At 40.9% G+C, this 22,147-nt stretch overlaps 1 protein-coding gene across 5 annotated transcripts in view; it reads right to left on the bottom strand.

Annotated features, from left to right (window-relative positions):
- ZEB1 (zinc finger E-box binding homeobox 1) overlaps positions 1–22,147 on the bottom strand; it is a 170,017-nt gene that overhangs the window by 48,323 nt on the left and 99,547 nt on the right. For all 5 annotated transcript variants that reach the window (XM_031444887.2, XM_064479486.1, XM_064479488.1 and 2 more), the window contains exon 2: positions 6,231–6,431. In XM_031444887.2, coding sequence (XP_031300747.2) covers positions 6,231–6,431 — 201 coding nt within the window. The remainder of the gene's footprint in view (positions 1–6,230; positions 6,432–22,147) is intronic.

The raw sequence follows: 22,147 nt of genomic DNA, 5'->3' as shown, positions 1-22,147 counted from the left end.
GGAAGGGAGCAGGAGGGGACTTTCCCACCCAAATCCCACACTGTCAGTCCAGTTGTGAGAAAAGCAGCAGACGAACCCCAACCCAGGGGTGATGCACAAGCCCCTGACCTCCTTACACTGTCAAGGTCACGAGTAACAATGGAAGAATAGAAACTCAGACCAGAGGAGACTAAGGAGACAAAACCAAAAGCAGTGTGGTCCCTGCACTGGATCCTGGAACAGCAGGACCACATAAATGGAAACACCAGTGAGCTCCAAATAAAGTCTGGAGTTTAGGGGAAAAAATGGAGTCTCTGAGTCCATGAACATGATGTATTTCTCCATTTACTGAGGTATTTGCTAATGCCTCCAATAAGGCTTTCTAATTTTTTATGTGGTCTTCCACATCTATTTTCATTTTTTAACTCTTACTGATTGAAGATGACTTTAAATTCAGTGTATTGTTTGTATTCAGCAAATTTGTCAAATTTTCTTATTAGTACTAACACTTTATCTGTAAATTCTTTTTTATGTAGACAACTGTACCGTTTGTAAATAGTGAGACTTTTGCTTTTCCTTTTTAATTGCTACCTTTATTGATCTGTTTTGTCTTACTGCCCCGGGTAGCACCTCCAGTAAAAGGCTGATGAGAGTGGTGAGTGGGGACATCCTGACCTTGTTTCTGATCACAGAAGAGCAAACGTCACAATGTTTTCAACACTTGGTCATTAAGCCCGATGTCTGTGGTAGGCTACAAATAGATACTAACAGACCAAGGAAGGACGCACTTTGTTAGTTTTTATGCGATCTGTTCACAGGTACTGAACTTTAATACATGTTTTTTGTGCGTCTGTTGAGGTGAATTTTGAGTGTTCTCCTTATGTTAAAGGGGTATTTTAAAATTGTTTTAAATGTTATTCTGACCTTGCATTTCTTGTGTGAACATATATATATATATATATATATATATATATATATATATATATATATATATATATATACTGTATAGCTGACACTTTGTTTGGGATTTCTGTGTCTGTGTTCTGAGCAAGTCTGTGATCTTCCGTTCTTACACTTACTTGGTTTGGTATCAAGATTTTGGTAGCCTCATCTAAAGAGTTAGGGACTCTCTTCTCTTATACTAGTCTTCGGAAGAGCTGTCTAGAATTTTAATTGTTAGCACCTTGAATGCTTAGAACAACTTACCAGAGATGCCACCTGAGCTAAAGTTCTTCGTAAAAGAGTAAGAAAATTTACATATATACATATATATGCATATATAGATTTATACATACATATATACATATATACATACAGAAAAATGCACTGTTTTTACTTTGGGTGTAGAGTTCTATGAATTTTAGCACATGTATAGATTCATGTAACTACCACCCAAATCTGGACTGGAACAGTCCCCTTCTCCCCCAGACCCCAGCGCTGTCCCTTTATAGTCACTCCCTCCCCCTTTCACCCCTGGCAACCACTGATTTGCTACCCAGCACAGTCTGTCTTTCTGAAGACACAGTGTCTGTGGAATCAGGCAGTGCACACCCTTTTGAGACTGGCTTCTTTCATTCAGTGCAGGGCCTTTGAGACTCGCCAAGTTGCTGCTTGCATTGGTAGTCTGTTCCTTCTTATCACTGAGTGGCTGTCCGTTGCATGGGGTCCTGTGGTTTCCCTACCCTTCCACTTGCTGAAGGACGTAGGGTTGTTTCCAATTTGGGGAAATCATGAATAGAGCATCTAACATCAGTGTACAAGCTTTTGTGTGAAACTAAGTTTTCATTTTCTTAGGGAAAACACCCAGAAGTGGGGCTGCTGCGTCACGTGGTAAGCATGTATTTAGCTTTATACTGAACTGCCAGACTTTGCAGAGCGCACAGCATCTGCAGACCCATGAACAATATGTAAGTATCTCAGTTGCTCCGTATCTTTGCCGCTCCTTTGTGGGAATATTTTTAACCACCAATTCAGTTTCTTTAGAGGATATAAAACTATCCACGTTTTCCAATTCTTCCTGAGTCACTTTTGGCTAAGAGATTCTAACACCCTGTCCCACATTTTCAAATTTATTGGGCTACAGCCATTTACAACATCCCCCATTTGCTTGTCAGTGTCTGTGGTATCTGTAGTTATGTCTCCTTGTTCATTCTTGAGTTTAGCTATTTGTGTTTTCTTTTCTTGATCAATCTTATCAAAGGTTGGTTCATATTAACGTTTCTAGAGAATAAAGTTTTGCTTGTGTTGATTTTTTTGTATTGTAGGTTTATTTTCAGTTTTACATTACAGGGGACCCTTGAACAACACAGGTCTGAACTGTGCAGGTCCACTTACACGCACGTATTTTTCAACAGTAATTGCCACAATACTAAGCTACTGGCGGCTGACTGACTCCATGAATACAGAACTGCATGGAGGGAGGAAGAGCGGGTTGGGGGCATCTCTTACACAGAGAGATGATGCCCCAAGCCCCTGACATTGTTCAAGAATTAACTGTACTTGCTGCTGCTGCTTCTTTTCCTTTTTACTTTCAAACAACTCAGTTTACGGTTCTTTTTCTAAGTTCTTGATATAGATGCTAGTTTATTAACATTTACCTAGAACCTTTCCTAAGATACATACTAAGTGTGTTAGAATTTTAGGACATAATCTATTTATCTTATTATTGTACAGCTTAATTGCTCTGTGTTCACAGAACATGCTGCGTATGGTTTTGTCCTTTGAACTTTGTTGAGATTTGCTTTATGACCCTGTATGTGTTCAGTTTTTATAAATATCCCAAATAGCTTGAAACAATATTTATTTTGCAATTACTAAGTACACCGTCTACATATCTTTTGAAACCTTCTACATCCTCACTGGTTTTGTGTGATTATTTTCTTGATGACTGACCAAGGTGTGTTAAATCTCCAACAATGACTATAATCTTTTTTTTTTCCTCTTTGTAGAGTGCCTGTTTTTCCTTCAGATATTTTTGAGGCCTTGTTATTAGGTACAAACACATTTAAAATAATCTCATTGGTGAGTTTCATCTTTCATCATTATAAAATGATCCTATGATCTATAACAATGCTTTCAGCCTTAAAGTCAACATCATCTGAAATAAATTTAGCTACACCCGTTTTTTGTTAGTATTTTCATGGGAAATAGTTCCTGTTTCCTTCTCTTTATCACATACTTGCCATTTCTCTGTTCTTGTTTCTTCATGCCTAAAATAGATCCTTCAAGACTCCTTTTTAGTAAGGGTCCACTGATAACAAATTTTGTTTTCACTGCCTGAAACTTGCCTGAAATGGTCACCTCCTTTCTTGTAAGATACTTTTGCTAAGCATGGAAATCTGTGAGGACAGACATCTTTCACTATGTCTGGCTTCCACTGGCTTTACTGAGAATCCAGCTGTCAGTCCAGCTGCCACCCTCTCAAACATAACCTGAATTTTGAGGGGGTTTACTTCTGGGAGTTTTCTTTTTGTCTTGGATGATCTTCAATTTCACCATAATGTGACTGGGGGTAGATTTATTTATCCTTTTTGAGATTTTGTGAACTACTTAAATCTGTGATCTGGTATCTTTCATCAAAACTGAAAAATATCTCAGTGGTCATCTCTTCAAATATCGTTGCGTCCCAATTCTCTCTTCTCCTAGAATTAAGAGCAGAAGAATCTTCCACTCTGTCCTTCATGTCTCTTGTCAGATTTTTCGTATTTTCTGTCTCTCTGAATTGCACTTAGCATAAATTTCCCCCTATATTTCAATTCATTAATTCCTTCTTCAACTCTTTTTCTTTACTATTAAACCCATCCTTTAAATTTGAATTTCTTTTCTATTTTTTTCATTTTTATAAAGTTACATTTAGTTCTTAAAGTCTGCTGGTTCTATTCTATTCTACTCCAGCAGATAATTTCAAGTGTGCCTATTTTTTCTTTATACATGACAGTCATTGTATAGTCGGTATTGGACAATTCTAGTAATTAAAGTCTTCATAGGGCAGAGTCTTCTAAGCTGTGCTCTGCTGACCTCTGAGGGCTCCTGTCTTCACTTAAGATTTTGTCCTGTTAATGTCTTAATATCTAGATAGTTCTTTAAAGCTTTAAAGAAGATTTCTTTAAGAATTTAGTATCATTAGTTGTTTTCAGTGAGAATAACCTACCCTAACGTACTTTCAGAGACAGAACCTCTTCGCTGATTTTTCATCTTTGTTTCTACCTCTAGCTATCTCATTCTCCTTATCACTACCTGGCCCTGCACCTCCCCACCCCCCCAAACTTTCCAAACAAATCACTTCCTTCTTGCTTCTATATTAAGATTTTGGATCAATGACACCAACAGATCAATCTGGCTACAGACAGGAAATACATAAGAAATCCTTGTTCCCGAAAGTTCTGAGCTCAGTATTCCAGTTTAACAGTTTAGCAACCCTGCCATTAACCAGCTGTGATAATAAATAAGCAAGTTAACTTCTCTGGGTTCTACTTTCCAGAAACCGAGGAGTTATGTCAGCCTTTCCTTCTCAGTTACCTTCCATGCAGAATCAACCAAATTTTACCTCCTACATTTCTGTCAAATCTCCCTCTTTTATTCCCATTCCAAGGCCCACTTCTTTAGTTCAAAACCGCTCATCATTGTCTGAATTATTACAGCCTCTTTTGGAGGCCACTACCTCCTGCCTCTAGACTCCCCTCCCAGGATTCCTCTTCCATAGCGCCACCTGACTTATTTCTAAAGTGTGTATCATGGTGTTACTCTCACAGGGTAAAGTTCACGTTCCTTGACTAGGCACACAGTGCCCCTCACCGTCCTTCCCTTGTTGACCTCTCTGATCTCATTTTCTGCAAACCCTATTTGTTCAAGCCTCTGTGGTTTCATGCATGTTGCACCTTCTGCCGGAAGCACCTTCTGCTGCCTCTCCTTTGCCTAATTAACATCTACTGGTCCTTCCTAGCTCAAGGCCAGCACTGCTTCACTCGGAAGTTCCCCAAGGACCTCTCCCCGCGCAGGTGGAGGTGTTCCTCCTTCATGATTCCACATAACTCTAAATTTACACCTACATCAAACGATAATGAATTTGTGACTTATTTCTCTCTCTCACTCATCCATCAACCTGTAAGGGGCTTTTTATACAGAGACGGTGTTATTCAAGGCTGCACCTGCATTCTTGCAGTCTGCTGAGCGGACACACCAGCAGTGCTGTACAACCAGGGGGCTAATGGCATGATTTCTGAAGTCCGTGGCTAGCTATAAATCTGTCCCATGGTAGAAATCTTAACTCCTGTCACCCTGTGCCTACTACGTGGACTTTTATCTAAGCCTCCACACTTGGTCATCTGGACTCTGAACTGTGTGCTGACCCACTTCCCCCCGCTGTCTGCCTGGGTTCCGACACCCTGTTTAGATGATTTCCCTGAGTGTGAACTCTGGCTGGGCAGCTTCCCTCCGCCTGACCTGGGATCTGGTCCCTCGACTGGCTCCTCTGTCTCTGCAGACACCCCTGGGCCTGCTCCCCACCCGTAATTCCACAGCCTCTGCTTTCATCCACTGGTGCTTGATTCTGACAGGACAGGCTAAATAATTCGTCTATTAGGAAAGGTAGAAAAGAGAAACTCTGGAGCTGGAAGAAAAGACTCTAGTCCAATTTCTTCATCTGGCAGATGAGGAGGAAGGTTAGCCATGTAGTGTTTCCTCCCTGGAAGGGCCGCGGCGGCGGGGTCGGGGGGCAGGAGGAGGGGGAGCTCCTTACTTTCACTGCTCCTCCCACTCAACCTGCTTTACTGTTTACATTTAAAGCAGCAAGTGAAATAACTGAGAGATGGAGGAAGAGAGGGACAGGGATGCTCACAAACACTAAAAACACTCCCATGACTTGTCTGCATTTGGGGTTTGTGCACACTGAATTATTTTATGATGTTACTCTACCAAAATGTAAGTTGTGGGTTTCTAAGTAGATTCTTTGAGGTCATAATATGAAATTAAAGGTAAGTTCAATTATGTCAACAGTATATAGGCAGCCTGATTCTGGTTTTAAAAAACTACCAAAATTCAACATATTATATGCAAGTTACAGTCAAGGTAACTTTATTATCCTGTTTCTTAATCTACTTTCTGGTAAGTAGAAGGGTACCTTTCTTGATTAACAGACAAATAAGTTAATATAGTTCATTTCAAACTTTTCATCCAATGTATCATTTTTTTCAGTTAACAAATTTTTAGAAAGAACCCCGAGAATCGAATGTTCCGGGAAGAACTGAACTGACCGTCACCCTCCCAGCAGCTCGTGGCGCTCCCTTCTCGGCCACTGCTCCCGGGTACCACGGCCTGGTCTGCTGGCAGGTCGTCTTCCGCCGGGCCTCCTTCACAGTCCGCTGCATCGGCGACACTTTCTTCTTCCACGATGTGGAGTTTGTCTTCATCGTCTGAATCTGAATTTGTTTCTACCACAGTGTTATAATTTGTAACTGTAATACAAACAAGAAACAAATAATCAAAACCAGTGTAAAAATCCTTTGTCCATCTCAGTAAAAGGAAATTTTAACTTAAAACAGACTGCTTCAAAAGCATTTTATTAGGGACTGTTGTATGTAAACAACGCAGAGCTCGCGCTGGACACCAGGTGGACCAGAAGGCAAACAACAGTGGCGATGTTCACTGAGTATGCCCTGCGTGCACGCGTATTTTATACACAGTAACTTGTGTAACTCTTTCAACAACCTTTTAGAAACCCTATGAAGTAGAATTTTCATATCTACCATCTACTACCCCTGCTTTACAGAGGTGGAAACCAAGACACGGGGAAGGCAAGCACCCTGTTCGAGACCATACACCTAGGAAGTGGCAGTGAGGACGTGAACCCCCGGGGTCTGGCTCCATACTTTGTGCTCTCAACACCACAGCACACGCCTTGTCTGGTTGTGACGAGCTTACAGGACAGGACGCTGCTCATGCACAACAGGGGCTTCAACTCTGTAAAGCATTATACTTTAAGAAACGAGTTCATTTCTCCAAATAAAACAGCAATGCATCATCAAGCTTAATGTAATAAAAGTATTTTCAAGTCGTCAATTAAGCCCATTCACTTCCTATTAATCTCACATTGAGCTTAGAAAGAACCAACTAATTTAACCAAATTTCTACATAATTAAGACATGAATTAAGTAATGTTTATATGTAAATCTATCAATCTGAAAAAAAAATTGAGATTCAGAAGTTTTCAAGTGGGCACTTTTTCCATAGTTTAAATGAATTTCAATAAAATTTAACACTGGCATTGTAACACTGGCACAATTATTTTGAATGACTACAGCTCATAGAACCATGAGTAATAGTTGAGAATAAAATTCTCTAAAGCAAATGATATAGTATGGTCAATATTTTTCCTTCAGAGACCTTGCAATAACCACTGTAATGGGATAAATTCTTTAGACCCTCACTGGGTACGGTCACTGGAATACCACTTTCCAGTGATTTGCAGGGGAATGCTGACGTGGTCAGATGAGATGGAGAGGAAGGGAGAGGAGGGAAGCTTTGCTTGGTTTAGGTGACTCAGCAGTGATCAGTTACCCTTTCCACTTCTTCCTTAAATCTTCCAACCATTCTTGAAAGAAGATAATCACCCAAATGCTTACTTGATATGCATCCTAGTCCCCTCTCCCATCCACACACACACACACGTGCCCCCCTGAGAACACGTAAGAGTCACAGTCACAAGCACGGATGTGCACGTTAAGGCGAGAACTAATAACCAAGCCTCCAAAACTGCTGGCATCGACCTTGGGAAGACCCCTCTGTCCAGAAGAGAACCAGGGTGACCCTTCTGCCCACGTTAGGAATCCTTCAATATCTTGTGTTAGATGAATACATTTTCCCGAGTGTTTTGCCAAGAGCTAATCATTTTCTACTTTTAATATAAAAGGAATACATGTCATTGTAAAAAAAAATTCAGACAATACAAAACATGTAAAATTAGTAAAAGCTCCCTCTCCCAATTTTTCCTTCTTCAGCTGACTCAAGGTAACAATAACAGCAAATTTTATTTATTAATTTATGCACTAGGTAGGCCTGAGAGTAATCATTTTATATCCCTTACCCTATTTAACTGTAACAGAGACCTCATCTTATATACATGCATGTCTTGCATTTAATAAAAATCCTATATATAAATGTACGAGTGCACACTTAAATATGCACATACGGGATCACGTTATACCGTTTGGTCACTTAGCTTTTTGCCACTTAATAACATATCCCGGGAACGCTCCCAAGTGAGTATATGTGGAGTTTCCTCATTTTCCTCTGGATGGCTACAGCTTTTCACTGCACAGACAGAACTTCACCAAGTATCTGTTGACAACGTTTAGTTTGTTCCCAGTGTCTAAGCATTGGCAACAACGTCATAATAAATTTTCTTGTATCTTTGGACATTCCTGAAATACATTTGTCACAGACATCCATAAGGGCAGAATCACTGAGTCAAAGGAAGATTTATTAAGTAGAATGGAAACATGGGGAACCCCTCACGCTCCAGCCACACTCTGAGCAAAGTAAGTTGTGAAACTGTGTGTGTGGGTAACAGGAATGATTCTCAAAGGATGGTCTACAGTTGGAAAAGGGTATCCTGATGAGCCTTGAACTGAGAGTAAGATACATATGTACGTGTGTGTGTGTGTGTATCTGAATGAGGGATCTTACAGGCAAACGATGCACCATGCTCTTAACTTTCATTTTTACTTCCAATGGCTCCCTGTTAGTAGCCTACTAAATGACTTGCTAAAGCCATGTGAAGTTGGGACAGTATATGGAGTCTTTGATGTGCCACAAGCTAAAATTAGAACACAGCTAATATTTAGTGAGGACTCCTCGATTCTGTATTCCACTAGATCTGGTTTGGATAACGTAAGGTTTGGCTCACTGCAAAGCTCTCACTGAGCTTGGACGTGCATGGATAGTTGAAGCCTCTATGATTTTCTGAAGGGAGGTTTTACTGTTTCCTCAGTGTCTTGAGTTGGCCCTGGTTTTATATTCTGGCCTTTTAATGAAACGTACTGTATTTTAGCTTTATCATCATCAATTTTGTTAGTTGCAGGTTGTTTGGTTAACCCTAGATTGTATATTTAACACACATACATTTAGTGTATGTTGGGCTTGAAAATTTTCAATAATTTCAATTATTAGGCTTTGAGACATACATGAATTATGGTTCGACCATTCACTTGCCTGCTTCCTCGTTCTCCCTGAGTGGTTTTACTCTCAGCTGCACATGCTTCATTCTGCCTGAGGCAGCTGCGGCCCAAAGTACTCTTTGGGACACCTGTCACTTGCTAGGACTCCAGCAAAACTCCTCCCTGTCCCCCAGTACAAACTGCCATTGTGGCAGGGAAGATTGTAAGTCAAATACCCCAAACACAGAGACCCCCTGTGTTCCTGGATCTTTCCTTTTGTGGGTCTACAGAGCTAATTTCAAAAACAGAGCCCAGCATGGAAAGTGCAGAGAAGAACGCTGGACCTTTGTCAGTTCTAACAGCCAACAAGAATGTCAATTACCTCAACTGCCTGCCCATCTGCCTCCAGACCTCGGCACTGTTTAACCTTTGCCTAAAAATATAGGAAAATATAGTTTATCTAAAGAGAGTTATATTATTAACAGTGACAGGTGATCATCATCTCTTGTATCTGAGTTTTAATGAAAATAACAAAATTTCAGGAAAGAAAAGATAAAGGATTAGAAAAGGGAACTAGTTTTTTTAAATCTTTAAATATATCCTATAATACACAATATGAATTTAAGTTTCCATAGAAAATGGTAACATTTTCAGTGCAGACTGCAGGCAGGATGCCCCGACCTCTTGTGTGTATCATCTGGTGACATTAACGCCTGATTCCTTGGTATCTACTGCACCGGGGGGCTGTGAGGCGCTAATGACTTCAGGCGTCATGCTGAGATCGGTGTCCTGCAAGCAGTGAGGACACAGAAGTGTTTGCTGTGACCACCACCATCATCATTTCACTGAATCTTTACAACGGTTTCTAAGAAGTAGGTACTATTATCTCCCTTTTACAGACAAAAAAAAAAAAAAAGAAAGAAAAAAAGTAGCTGAGTAACGGGTCTGAGGTCCTGCACTAAACAGTAGAGAGGAACTCAAGTCCCAGGCCACCTGATTCCACAACCCACATGCTTTTACTCCTATGCATAAAGCCTGCTGACTGAAAACTGTTGCACTAATGATAAATATTTTTAAAGTTGTATTTTTGTGTCTAGCTCTTCTGTCACCCTGTAATTCCACACTTAACAACTTACCACTAAAAACATTTTCAAATGATTAAAGAGTTTTAACCATTAGAGTCTCAAAATAATGTAACAAACAGTGCACCACTGGGTAATACCATCGTTACAGTCAATGACATATTTTTGGACATACAAAGGCGTTTTTCTTTCCAGAGCAGGAGGACTTCTACTTAATGATGTTCCACTCCTTCCCACCAACCCCCCAAACACACACTCATCTGCATGGCAGAAAAGGAAGCTAAAATCTCTCCTAGGAAAAGACAAGGCTGGTCCTTAAAAACTAGCAGACGACTTCTAACTGTTAGGCCGACTGTCATAATTTAAGAAAGACCTAGAAAAACAGGTCCATTTTGAGTCACATTCTCCAGGTGACAGTTGGATTAAGCAGCAGAAGATCGGACGTGTGCTCACAGTATGCTGAGAACGCAATTCAGGCATGAGAGCTGTGACACGTGCAGATAAAGGCGGAGACACTGAACAAGTATTTCCATTATTCCTGAACATCCCTGGGACGAAGATAACATCACTGCACGTGTTGTTCTTAATCCTGAACAGAGTCCTGGGACACTCACTGCCTTCCATACACACGTACAGAACCATCTGTTGAACTGAATGTGAGACCACACTTTTTTTTTCTCAGTGAAGAAATAAGTCAGTTATTTAACGGTTATTGATAATTCAGGAAAATGAAGACAAAACTGCAGTGATAATCAGATTAAAAACTTATAAACTGACACACGAAATAGGAAGGCGGGGCCATCTGACAATTCGTAAAGTTAGAGAAAACTTCTGCAAATAGCGTCACCTCAGGAGGGAGGAGCTCCTGTTGTCCATAAATACTCTACCCAGTACATACTGGAAACATCTGGCCATCTGGCTTTGACCTAATTTATAGGTACATGAACTTACTATCTACATATATTTCACTGCATAATAAAGTTATGATGTAATATGCATATTTAACATAACATACAAATAATCTAATAAATAATGTACAATGTGTATATCATCTAATTTTATTTAAGTCCTTTAAAAATAGGCATGATCATGATTTTAGAGTGCTCCAAGCACTATGAACGTGTGGGGTTTTAATCAGCACTAGTGGTTCTGCAAATCTGGGGTGAAGTTCTTTGAATACTTCCCTGGGTAAAATCTTTTTCAATCGAGGGTGCCTGATGAACAATGATCACAGGCTCTTTTTATGTTTTTAAAATAATCTGGAAAACATGATGAAAATCAGTGAAAGTCAATGATTCTGAAATCTCCCCCTGCAGAGGGCTGGTGGTTTTCAGTGCCTCCTGACACCAGCTACCAACAGAACAGCCACTGGCGGGCAGAGGCGGGGACAGCCAGGTGTCTTCCTTCCCCTCTTTCCTCATGCAAAGTCACTATGCAGTCCAGGGATTTGTCTTTGGTCTCTCGGTTCTTATTCTGGCCTTTCTCCACTCCCCATAGGTCTTCCGTCTAAAAGCCCCAGCGAGAGCTGTCCCAAATCACCTTCCCCTCCCTTTCCTGCCCCGTCAAGACTTCCACTCATTCAGGGAGCTAATTTCCACCAGCGTTGGTACAATTCACAAAAAGGGAGGTCAGACAGTTCGACAGCTAAGTTCTCAGCAGGTGAAACTAAGTGCAGTTCCAGGAACAGGGGCTCTTTCCCACGTGCGAGGAAAGTAAACGGACTAAAGTAATTCACACGAAATGGTCAATAACTAGTATTTCCTCCCTAAGTAAAATCTGCACTTGTAGAAAGGATGCTTTTAAATTTATATGACTTGTTACTTACAGAATACAGGGAGTATGACAAAACCCAAGGACAGTGTGAAAATGGGATTAAAAATACAAACACGGAAATTATTGAGTCAAAAAGTAGAGAAGCCATATAATTGATAAATCAACCCCAAAGCCAGATCTTTAAGGAGTCAATATAATAGACAGACTGCTAGCCCACTTAACACTAGGAACAACTGAGAGGCGCAAATATTCAATATTACAATGCAAACAGAGAAGTAACTACAACTAAAAGGAATTTAAGAGACTTACTTTATAAATATTTAGCACAAATCTAAGCACATAAATTTGTAAACATGGGTGAAATAACTCTTTTTGGAAAATGTAAATGATTATAGCTACATTTATTCCTTTATAAAATTACAGGCAAGATACCAAAGGTAGAAGAGCATAGAACACATTTAGGAAGATATCAAATAGTTAATCAAAAAGTGCCAGATGTTTTCGCGGGTGAACTTCTTCAGACGTTCAAAGGATGGATAATTCTGTTGCTTTTTAAAAAGAGAGAGGATAATGAAGAGTCCAAATTCTTTCTATGAAGCCGACATAATAACAGTCAGCCGAAATCTGAGGAAGCGAGCACGCACTCACACACTCAGTCTCACTGGTGATCACTGATGTAAAACTTCCAAATAAAATCACATCCAGATTTAAAAGAAGAAGGGAAGCATTACTCAACATTAAGAAATATATGAGAGGTCACTGTATTAACACGGTAAAGGAGAGACAATATGATTGTATAGACACTGAAAGGCATTTTAAAAAATTCACCATTCCTTGCTGATAAATCCTTTTTCATAAAAATAAAACTGAAGTCAGTATCATGATAAACGGGTATGTATCAGAGGCATTTTTAAGATAAAGATGTTTAATGTCATTATTATAAGTTTGCAGTATTCTAAAAGAACAAGCTAATTTTTAAAAAGTACAAACGAAAAAACACAAAAATTAGAAAAGAGAAAGCAAGATTATTATCTGTAGGTGATAGGAAGATATTCCTGGAAAACTCAAGAAAAATCACTAAAAAACTAATAGTAATTAGAAAATTTGGTAAATGACTAATTATGAATCTAACAGGAAAAAGCAATAGCTTTCCAATAAACTAACAATAACCTGCTAAAACATAACGAAATTAAAAATTCTATTAATAGTAGCAAAAAAAGGTGACACATGAAGGAAAAAGAGAAGCCGGAGGACCAGCCCGGCGTCAGCCCTCGGCCGAGTGTTGACAGATGTGAACAAATGAAGACAGCTCCTCTTTGGGGCAAAATGATTTCATACTGTAAACAGCCCCTTCTACCCCAAATAACCTATAAATTCAATGCATTTCTGATCCAAATACTAACATGATATTTTAGATTCCAATCTAGATGATTTAGACCAAATGACTGTAAAGCTTACAAGGAGGGAGGGGAGCTCAGCCTGACCAGACCGCCTGGTTCCAGTCTCAGCTTCAGCACCCACTGTCCATGTCGCCCTGGGCAGCTTACTTACCTTCTCCTGCCTCAGTTTCCTCATCTCTATGATGGAAATAATACCAGTATGTCACTAATAGGGTTGTCATAAGAAAAATAATTATATACACAAAAAACTTAATATAGTCCTGCACCTAGGTGCTCAATATATGATTATTATTACTATTATTACTTTCTGGGGAAATAAACACAAAAATATTCAAGAACATTCGGAAAACTAACAGTACTGGTGGTGGCAGGGGAACACGGACTGGCCATTCCAGACGGAAAATGAACCTCGAGGCTACAGAAATGGAAACAGATTCACACTGGCACAGGGACAGGCGGCGGACTTGCAGAGAATCCAGAAACAGACCCCCCAAAACACGGCCATCTTGCTAATGAGATTCCCACCTCACAACTTTAACCAAAATGAATTCTGCATGAATCAAAAATTGTAATTAACAAGGATGAAACCGTCAAAGTAAGAGAAGAAAGCTCAGGCAAACCCTTCCACAGTCCTGGACTAAAAGGCAGGCGTGACACGAAACCCAGGACTGAAGGCAGAAAGAAATTCAAGGCAAAAGAAATGACAAACTGTGAAGAATACTTGCAGCACATGTTGCCAAAGGCTGATTTCTCTATTACACGGAGAATTCTTAAATATCTGCGAGGAAAAGACGAACCACCCAATAAGAGCATGTAAAGGCAAGTCACACACACAAAACATGAATGGCCAATAAACATCCAACAAGACACTCGACCTCACTAGTTAAAGAAATACCTACTTTAATCCTCTATCGTTATAGTATCATTACTTCTTACTCACACCCTCAACTCTCCTGCCTTCGACTTCCAAACCCCGACTCTGATTAAATCTCACTTTTCCAGACTCCATACCTCAGTCCCCCTTTCCTGCAAAGCTTCCTGAAAACACTGCCTACACTTGCCTCCAACTTATTTCTTCCTAGTCTCTCTTAAACCCAGATGTAAAACAGTTTACAGTCCATGGGACAGAACTTGTCCACGGTGAGTCTAACTGTCAGAGAAGATGACAAGTGAAGAGGGAGTATGTGGAGATGAGCTTAACCGTTTCTACCGCAGTGCAGTGTCATCGTATCAAGCAACTCTGCTTTTTGACACGTGGTCTTGTTGGTTTAGCTAAAAGGACTATTTCCTTTATGATAATTGAATTTAGTCCACACACTTTTTAAACATACTCTCAGAAACCCACAGCTTTGGATTTATATTCTTTGGCATTCTGTGCTAGAATATACTTCAGATACAGAATTATTCTCCATAACAAATTACCCTAAAATTTATTAGCAGCTTGAAACAGCAAACATTCATTAAGGCCTCAGTTTCAGTGGATGAGGAATTTGGGTGTGGCTTAGCTGTGTACCTCTGGCTTAAGGTCTTTCGTGAGCTCGCAGTCACACTGGTGTCTGGGGTGAAGACGTGTCACCCCCAATGTCTGATTAGAGGGGGACCTACCACTCAGCTCACGCACGTGGTTATTGGCAAGATTCAGTTCTCCCAGGTTGTTGGACTGAGGACCCAAGCTCCTCGCTGGCTGTGGGTGGAAGCCTCCCGAAAATCTTGGTGTCAGTTTGAAATCATTTTCTCTTCTACTCCACGTCTCATTGAGAGGGGAAATACCTTCAAGCACATTTAGCATCTGGCCACTCACCACGAACACCCCCCACCCGCCCCCCCGCTCTCAGCCACCAGCCCCCTCTCAGCCAGGATGCTGAGACTGGTCCCCTCAGGCGCCCTTCCTTCCACCGCTGCCTTCAGTGCCCAGCATGGCAGTCAGAGCAATCCGGCTGCAGCCTCCGCCGCATCTGCCACCCTCTGCTCAGATCATCCATCCAGTGACCCCGCCTTGCTCGCTGTAATCCAAAGGCCCCTGGGCTGTTCTTCTGCTCCTCTGCCACCTCTCAGACTCCATCTCTGCGTGACCCTCGCTCCCTCCACCCCAGATGCTCCGGGCCAGGCTCCTTACATCCTGCTGCTCCACCTGGAACGTGCCTGGTGTGCAGTTCAATGTCACCTCCTAGGGGAGGTCTTCCGTGACTACCCCGTGTGCATTTATAGACCTTTCCCCGCCCCCACTGCAAGAACACACCTACTCCTGTGACTTCTTTCTTTTCAAAATCCTATCACCAACTGCCATAATATTTTACACTTTTAACTGTTTCCCATCACTAGAATGTAAAACCTACTCTGTTTTGTTCATTGTTGTGCCTCATGCATGTAGAACACAGCCCCTAAGTGCCAACCGCTTATTCAAAGATGTCTGTTTAACAAACTGGAAAAAAACAAAAGGATCCCACTAACACACGGTACCTGATGAGCTGAGGAAACAAGTACATGCGTACGTGTTGTTGTGAGTGTTAACTGGCAATGCTCACCGATGTTTACAATGCTTACCTGGTGACCCAGCACCTTCTTGGAATTTACCCTACAAATTAACTTACACATGTGTGCAAGTAAATTACATGTTTTTCTGCAAACTTGTTTTTAATTATAAAAATCCTGAATAGCCACACAAGATATATCCCTTTGTGAGTCCTCCAAATAGTTTGATACCATTCTTGCAGAAGATAAAGATACAGAGCACATACACACGTCCCTGAATAGTACACGATAACCTCTAGGAGCACACAGATCAAGAAGTGAGGTACCGAAGGAGCGACTTGTTTTCCTATTTTATTCCTTCTCTAAGAATGTTTAAATATTTGTATTACTTAAAACTTTTTAAATTTTTTTTTATGTTTTTTGGAGGGAGAGGTAATTAAGTTTATTTTTATTTATTTTTAAATGGAGGTACTGGGGATGGAACCCAGGACCTTGTGCATGCTAAGCATGTACTGTACCACTGAGCTATACCCTCCCCAAAACTTTTTAAAAAACATAATTTTTTAATGTGCGAGGGAAAAAAATCTGAAATAATAGTCAGCATTTTGTTGCTAGTGGTGAACTTTTGAAAACTCAACTGGGGTCAGGGGAAATGTTTTCTTAGTATTCTTATGTTATTTGAATTTTAATAATTGTAGACTGGAGATATGATTGGAGACAATATACTGAAATGAAATTTTAAAAATAACTAAAGGTTAAACATGACATTTAAGAACATAAATACTATGTTGTAAACATACATCTTATAGATTTTGAAATAAAACAATTTAAGTTCTTACTAGAAAATAACAGCTCTATTTTTCTTATGTGTAAAATATAAAAGACAGTGAGTGGTCTCTTAAGAGTATGAACACCACCTGCCCGTGCTGGTCACAGCTACATAAAAGTGTGAGGTTATGTAAAACAGAAAGGGAGGGAACACTCGCGAAGAGAGCTGAGTTGGGCTATAGGCACATGCACACACCTGCACACTCATGAGTTTAACAGTTTCTACTGTAGGAGCTGGTATGAGTGTAACTTGTTTTCAGTTTACCAAAAAGTTTTAAGAAACATCTTGCCATTTCCCAACCCCAGGAAGCATGTTTTTGCTGACTGGTGTTGAGACTCGCTGCTTCGCAGCTGAACTGGTTATGAAAAGTCAGACAAGGGCAGAGGACAAGAATTTTCTTCTAATCCTTTCACAGTTGGGCTTTCTTCAGATTCCTTTCAACCAGTGATACAGTGTGTTTAATGTAAAACTTTTCGACCGTGTGCTGGACACCAGTGTTCGCGGTGGGAGAGGACTCATGGGTAATGTGAAAAGGAATGGGTTGTAAACTCCATGGACATAGTGTCTGAGGAGGGGTCCTCCCTCCATTCTGGGGTGTGACAGCACATGGTAACCCCAGGAGGGCTTCCTGGTGCCCACCAGGGACCTCATCTTTGAAGCCTTCCCCAGGGCCACAGTTCAGGTACACACTCCAAGTCTAGTCTTTACTCCTCTGTGGACCAGACATGGAAGAACAAGGGTCACACAGATAAAATTGGAATTGGAATTATTTTTTAATGAAACATTAAAAACAATTCATAGGTATCTAGATTTTGGTTTTCTGAGACCTCCTAACATTACAAGCTGGTGAATTACCAAATTAGAATGAAAATTTTAGTTCTTCTGACCTAAGGGCTCCAGGAGATGGGAGACTGAAGACATACACTGACTAGTCTCTGCTTCGGAGATACGTGTGATATTTACAGAATATGAGTGATGTATGCTGAGTACTCTAGAGAGATACGTGATGGTAAATAAATGCTAAATTAAGAATGACATAGCAAATAAATACTACAGGATTCCCTAACTCACTGCAGCTACTCTTTTGTGCCTTGCTTATATGCTACAAAAATTAAATTTTGAATACTTCAGGTTTTCTTGCTTTGAAATATGTTGTTAGGAAGTTAAATGGATCTGAATTTTATACCAAAGAATTCATAGTATTTTGTTTTACCTTATTTATCTGAGAAGCAGTTGGAATGGTAACTGTCTTTGGACAGAACTTATTTAGAAAATAAATAATATCCAGTAAACAAGAAGATCATGTGAATTCACCACACTTTCATTTTCATGTAAACTTAGAGAGTAAATGGCCTTAGCTGTGAAAGACGTGGACCTTCTTGGAAAAACATACATAAATGTAAACTTTAATACTATATACAGAAACAGTGAAAGGAGGATGTTTCAAAGTATTTTAAAGAAATTATGACCTATTGAATTTCTACTGCTGGTGAAAAGAAAAGTTAAATCGACTAGTGCCCTCACACGCCTTCACACGTGCCCAGCCCTGCCCCGGGAAGCACTAAGCAGTCGGTGTCTTACCTGCACTGAATCAGTTAATCTGTACAAGAGCCACAGGAAGAGTTATTATTATTCTCCTTTTACAGAGGAGGAAACAGAGCTGGAGAGGTTATGTAGAGGCCGACCGGAGACCGGTCAGCACTGGAGCCGGGACTCCAGCCCCAGCCCACGCGGGCCTGCGGACCCTGCTCTAACCGTACACACCGCCTCTCCAAAGCAAGTGGAAAAGCAGAGCCAGCAGATGAGCAACAGATCCTCATAAACAAGCCGGGTAAAAACAAGAGGGGCAAAACGAATTATTAAATACTTCACTGACAACCTGTCTGACCTCAGTGTTTTAAGAAAATCAACTTAAAACATCATTTGTCTTCACATCAGAATGACAACGGAAGACATAAATAACTACAAAATCTGAGATCGGAGATTGTTTCATTCTCTTAATTTAAAATCCCAATGGCTTTCCACCACATCTACCATTAACTCCAAAACCCTACGCTCGTGCAGCAAGGGTCACCAGCCCGTGAGCATCATGGCCTCCCTGATGTCATGAGCTCTTCCTCCCACGGGTCTGCCAGCGCCTCCTCCTCCCCAGACCCCTCCACCCCTCCCCTGCTCCTTCACAGCCACATTGACCCTCAGGGGTCTTGCGGCCGCACCTCCACATCTCCCCTGGACACAAGACCCCCCACTACCAGCACTTCCTCTCCATCTGCCACATGGCAGCCACAGGGATCTTTTCAGAACAAGCCACCCTCCTCCTAGGAAACATTCAGTGGCTTTTTGGTGTTTCCTCACGGCCTCCAGGTTCTGCGTGTCAGGCTCTCCCCTTCTCCCCAGCTGTTCTGACACATTCTTGGCGAATTAGCCTTCTGTCTGCCCGGTCCCTGCCTCCCCTCTGCTGCTCCTGCGCCCCCCGGCTCCTCTCCCAAGGTCCCTCCCAGAGTCACAGCCCCAGACAGCCTTCCCCAAGTGCCCAGCCTCACCTGCTCACCCTCTGTTGCCTGACACTGTCCTGCAGACTCCCTCCAGAGCATCCCACCTGTACATGCCTCAGCTCTTTGGTGACTTGTTTGTCTTCCTTCCCTTTATATTAGTTTTCTACTGCTACTGTAGGAAAACCACGAACTTAAGAGGTTTAAAGTGACACACATTCGTTATTTTCCAGTTCTGAGCTCAGACGTCCAAGGCGGGTCTTACTGGGCTAAAGTCCAGGTGTTGGCGGAGCTGTGGGTCTTTCTGGAGGCTTGAGGGTAGCCTCTTTTCTTGTCTCTTCCAACTGCTGGAGGCTGACCGCGTTTTCTGCACGGGACCCCCTCCCCTCTTCTATGCCACGGTGACCAGCTGAGACTTTCTCATATCCCATTGCTCTGACACCCACCCTTCCCAAGTCTCCCACATCCACTTTTAAGGACCCTTACACCATTGCGCCCAACCGTTAACCTAGAATCATCTTGGTATTTTAGGGTCAGCTGATCAGCACCCTGCCTTTTTTTTCTCTAGTTTCCCTTTGTCATGAAATGCAACATACACACAGGTCTGGGGATCAGGTCACAGGCGTCTTTGGGAGGCCCTCATCCTTCCTACCATCCCTCCCCATGAGAACGTAAGCTCCACGAGGGCAAAGACCCAGCCCGCCCACCCCGGATTCCAGGCGCCCAGCGTCGCGGGGCCTGCGGCTGGCGTGCAAGGTATTTGTGAGTTAATGAGAACACTGCTGCTTTGGTGATGTTCTTCCTGACTCCTCCTGACTCCTGTTTTAACCTCTGTGCTCCTGTATAATTTTTTACATTCTCTGCAAGAGTGTCCACATCCCACCATGTCTTCATTATGTTCACACACTTACCCTTATCATCAGGGCTCTGGTCAAGTGTGAACTGTCCTCAGAATATTTAACAGAGGATTAAGTGCTGTGAAAGATGTCTACAATCAATGAACTTTAACGTGAAAGGGTCTTTAAAGGTTTCAAAAAGTTTGTTAATGATCTGTTAATTGTTTTTATGGCTTCTTGATAAAGTGTGGAGTATTCTGATAAGGTGTCAATAAAAGATATACTGACAGTCTCTTCGCAAGTGGTGTTGGGAAAACTGGACAGCAGCGTGTAAATCAGTGAAGTTAGAACACTCCCTCACACTATACACGAAAATAAACTCAAACTGCCTTAAAGACTTAAACATAAGACAAGACACTATAAGCCTCCTAGAAGAAAACATAGGCAAATGATTCTCTGACATAAATCTTAGCAATATTCTCCTAGGGCAGTCTACCCAATAGAAATGAAAGCAAAAATTAACAAATGGAACCTAATTAACCTTATAAGCTTTTCACAGCAAAGGAAACCATAAGCAAAACAAAACAACAACCTACAGAATGGAAGGAAATATTTGCAAATGATGAGACTGAAAAGGGCTTAATTTCCAGAATATATAAACAGTTCATACAACTTGATACAACTTAAAAAAACAAACAACCCAATCCAAAAATGGGCAGGAGACCTAAAAGGCAATTCCCCAATGAAGACATACAAATGGCCAATAGGCACATGAATAAATGCTCAATGTTGCTAATTATCAGAGAAACGCAAATCAAAACTACAAAGAGGTACCACCTCACACCAGTCAGAATGGCCATCATTCAAAAGTCCACAAATGACAAATGCTGGAGAGGCTGTGGAGAAAAGGGGACCCTCCTACACCGCTGCTGGGAATGTAGCTTGGTGCAGCCCTTATGGAAAACAGTATGGAGATTCCTTAAAAAACTAAAAATAGACCTACCATATGATCCAGAAATCCCACTCCTGGGCATGTATATGGAGGGAACTCTAATTCAGAAAGACACATGCACCCCAATGTTCACAGCAGCACTATATACAATAGCCAAGACACGGAAGCAACCTAACTGTCCATCAACAGATAACTGAATAAAGAAGATGTGGTTTATTTATACAATGGAATACTACTCAGCCATAAAAAAGAATAAAAGAATGCCATTTGCAGCAACATAGATGGACCTGGAGATCATCATTCAGTGTGAAGTAAGCCAGAAAGAGAAAGAAAAATACCATATGATATCACTTATATATAGAATCTGAAGAAGAAGAAGGAGGAGGAAGAGAAGAAGAAACAAATGAACTTATCTATAAAACAGACTCACAGACACAGTAAACAAACTTATGGTTACTGGGGGGATAGAGGGTGGGAAGGGATAAATTACTAGTTAGAGATTTGCAAATACTAACTACTATATATAAAATAGATAAAAAAACAAATTTATACTGTATAGAGCAGGGAAATATATTCAGTATCTTTTAGTAACCTATAATGAAAAAGAATATGAAAATGAATATATGCATGTATATGGATGACTGAAGCGTTATGCTGTACACCAGAAATTGACACAACGTTGTAGACTGACTATACTTCAATGAAAAACAAAAAGACTACTGTCCTGTGAAATGTATGCTAAATTTATGAATTTTAAACTTGAAAAGGATCTGAAGATAAGGCTCAGTCCCATATTTCGCACTTGAAACTCAAAGAGGCTAAATAATTTATGTAAAATACTTATGCAAAATATCAAGAACCTGACACAGAAGTCCAGTTGACTTTCTATAAAAACCTACCTCTGCAGGTTGCCATGAAGGTTAAATTCATGCACTTAAAAGCACATAAAGGCAGGCCCCAGCACAGAGCAAGTGCGCTATAGTTGGGTCAGAAGATGCCTTTATCGGCAGGGTCATTATTATAAACACTGTACATTTCTAATTTCTCAACAATAAAAATAACTGATGCAAAGTAGAGTCAATAATACTTGTTGCGTCAATGAACGATTAAAAAGCAAAATACAGATGAACATGGGTAAGCAGTTTTCAACACGTGAAGTGCCTTCCCACAGGCTTTTATC

This window comes from Camelus dromedarius, chromosome 26 (assembly GCF_036321535.1).
Source record: "Camelus dromedarius isolate mCamDro1 chromosome 26, mCamDro1.pat, whole genome shotgun sequence".
Taxonomy (NCBI): domain Eukaryota; kingdom Metazoa; phylum Chordata; class Mammalia; order Artiodactyla; family Camelidae; genus Camelus; species Camelus dromedarius.
Note: the sequence above shows the minus strand (reverse complement) of the source record. Positions and strands in the feature narration are given on the sequence as shown.